General features: G+C 41.5%; 1 protein-coding gene across 1 annotated transcript in view; it reads right to left on the reverse strand.

Moving 5' to 3' along the window:
- Positions 1-2199, reverse strand: part of LOC116702471 (titin-like) — a 210852-nt gene that overhangs the window by 167216 nt on the left and 41437 nt on the right. The window contains 2 exon segments of the mRNA XM_032536680.1: positions 75-335; positions 795-1055. Coding sequence (XP_032392571.1) covers positions 75-335; positions 795-1055 — 522 coding nt within the window.

Below are 2199 nucleotides of genomic sequence, written 5' to 3' on the forward strand. Positions count from 1 at the left end.
ACCACTAAGGTCTATATAAAAGAGACTTCAGATACAGTATCAGGGACCACTAAGGTCTCTTTAAGGATACTCACCCTCCACGCGGAGGTGGGCGGTGGTCTTGGACGAGGCCACCTGGTAGGTGTACTCCCCCACGTCCTGAGGTCTGGTGATGGAGACCACGAGGCGTCTGACGGGGCCGTCCACCTCGCTTGTCACGTTGTCGTTGAGGTCCACCGGCTGGCCGTCCTTCAGCCACCGGCCCTCGGCGTCGGCGTTGGCGACCTCGCACTCCAGCGCCGCCGTCTGCGACTCGGCCACCATGACGTCCTGCAGCGGCCGCGTGATGGCGCCGCCTGGAGGCCGCCATGGGAACACGTTGGGTTAGGACTCAGATCCACATCACCTCTAATACTCTGGTCTAAGGACACAGTGTGTGTGTCTGTACATGTGTGTGTGCATATATGGGTGTGTGTACGTGTGTATGTGTGTGTGTATGTATGGGTGTATGTACATGTTTGTGTGTACAAGTGTGTTTGTATGTGTGCGTATGCGTGTGTGTGTACATGTGTGTTTGTATGTCTGTAAGTGTGTGTGTGTGTGTGTGTGTGTGTGTGTGTGTGTGTGTGTGAGCGTGGCGTGAGGTCCCCCCCCCCCCTTCACAAGCGCTCTAACGTGCAAAGCTCTCCCTCATAGGGGGGCGGGGCTTAGGAGATCATTTTCTTGACTGAGTCCTGATCCTACCCCCCCTTTAACTTAAAACCCAACCCAGAGACACTAAGCGTTGCCATGGAGACGTGGTGTGTGAGACGTACCGGACACGGTGAGCGTGGCGCTGGAGGTCTGCTCCCCAGCGTGGAACATGTACGGGCCGTCCACGTCCTTCATGGCGTCGATGACCGTCAGCGAGTGGGCCACGCCCTTGGACTCCATCTTGTATTTGGGTCCGGCTTTGAGCTGCTGGTTCCTGAAGGTCCAGACCGGGTCGATGCCCGGGTGGGACACCTCCACGCTGAAGCTCACGTTCTGGGACTCGGAGCACACCTTGTCCTCCAGGTGCTTCACGATGGAGACCTCTGGAGACACAACAACGCACAACCAGTCAGTCAGGTTAGAGGTTATCATCTTAATACTTTATAGTTAATATTTATCATAGTTTATAATTTATAATCACCTTATCATGGTCATTGCATTTCTGGGAGTGATTTCTATTTTTATTCTTATGTATATGTGTTATATACAGTATGTGTGTATATATGTTATATATGTGTGTATATATGTTATATATGTGTGTATATATGTTGTTATAATATTGTGTATTGTGTTATATATGAGTGTATAACTATTTATATATTGTGTAGTTGTTATATAGAGTGTATTGTGTATATATGTGCTGTAGATGGTGTATATGTGTTTATATGAGTGTATATGTGTATAAATGTGTGGATATCTTATATATTGTGTATATGTGTTATATATGGTGTAGTATATGTTATATCTGTGTGTATATGTGTTATATAGATGTATATGTGTAGTTGTGTGTATATTGTGTATATGTGTTCTATGAGTGTAGATGTGTGTATAATGTGTGTATATGTGTGTATATGTGTTTTTTTTTGTGTTTTTTTTTTTGTGTTGTTGTTTTTTTTTTTTTTTTGTTTTTTTTTTGTTTTTTTTTTTTTTTTTTTTTTTTTTTTTTTTTTTTTTTTTTTTTTTTTTGTGATATATGAGTGTATAATTAGTGATTATGTGTGTATTATGTGTGTATATGTGTGTATATGTGTGTACGTATAGTAATATAGTGATATGTGTTATATATGTTGTAGATATGATGTATATTTGTGTATTGTGTGATGATATGTGTGTCATCTGTGTGCATTTGTGTTATCTGGTGTATAGTGTGTGATATGTTTGATATAATGTGTGTATTATGGTGTTATATAAGGAGTGACCTATCTGTGTGTATATGAATGTGTATATGTGTTATATATGAGTGTATATGTTTGTAATGTGTTGGTAGATGTGTGTTATATTGTGTATAATTTGTGTCCCATGGGGCTGGGGGTATGTGGATAGATATGTGTATAGTGTGTATCATGTGGTTTTAGACTATGATTGTATATTTTGTGTCATGTGTTCATATATGAGTGTATATGTGTGTCTATGTTTGTTAGTGTTTATGTGTTTATATGTGTATATGGTTCCTCTATGAGTGTATAA

This window comes from Etheostoma spectabile, chromosome 2 (assembly GCF_008692095.1).
Source record: "Etheostoma spectabile isolate EspeVRDwgs_2016 chromosome 2, UIUC_Espe_1.0, whole genome shotgun sequence".
In the NCBI taxonomy this organism is placed as follows: domain Eukaryota; kingdom Metazoa; phylum Chordata; class Actinopteri; order Perciformes; family Percidae; genus Etheostoma; species Etheostoma spectabile.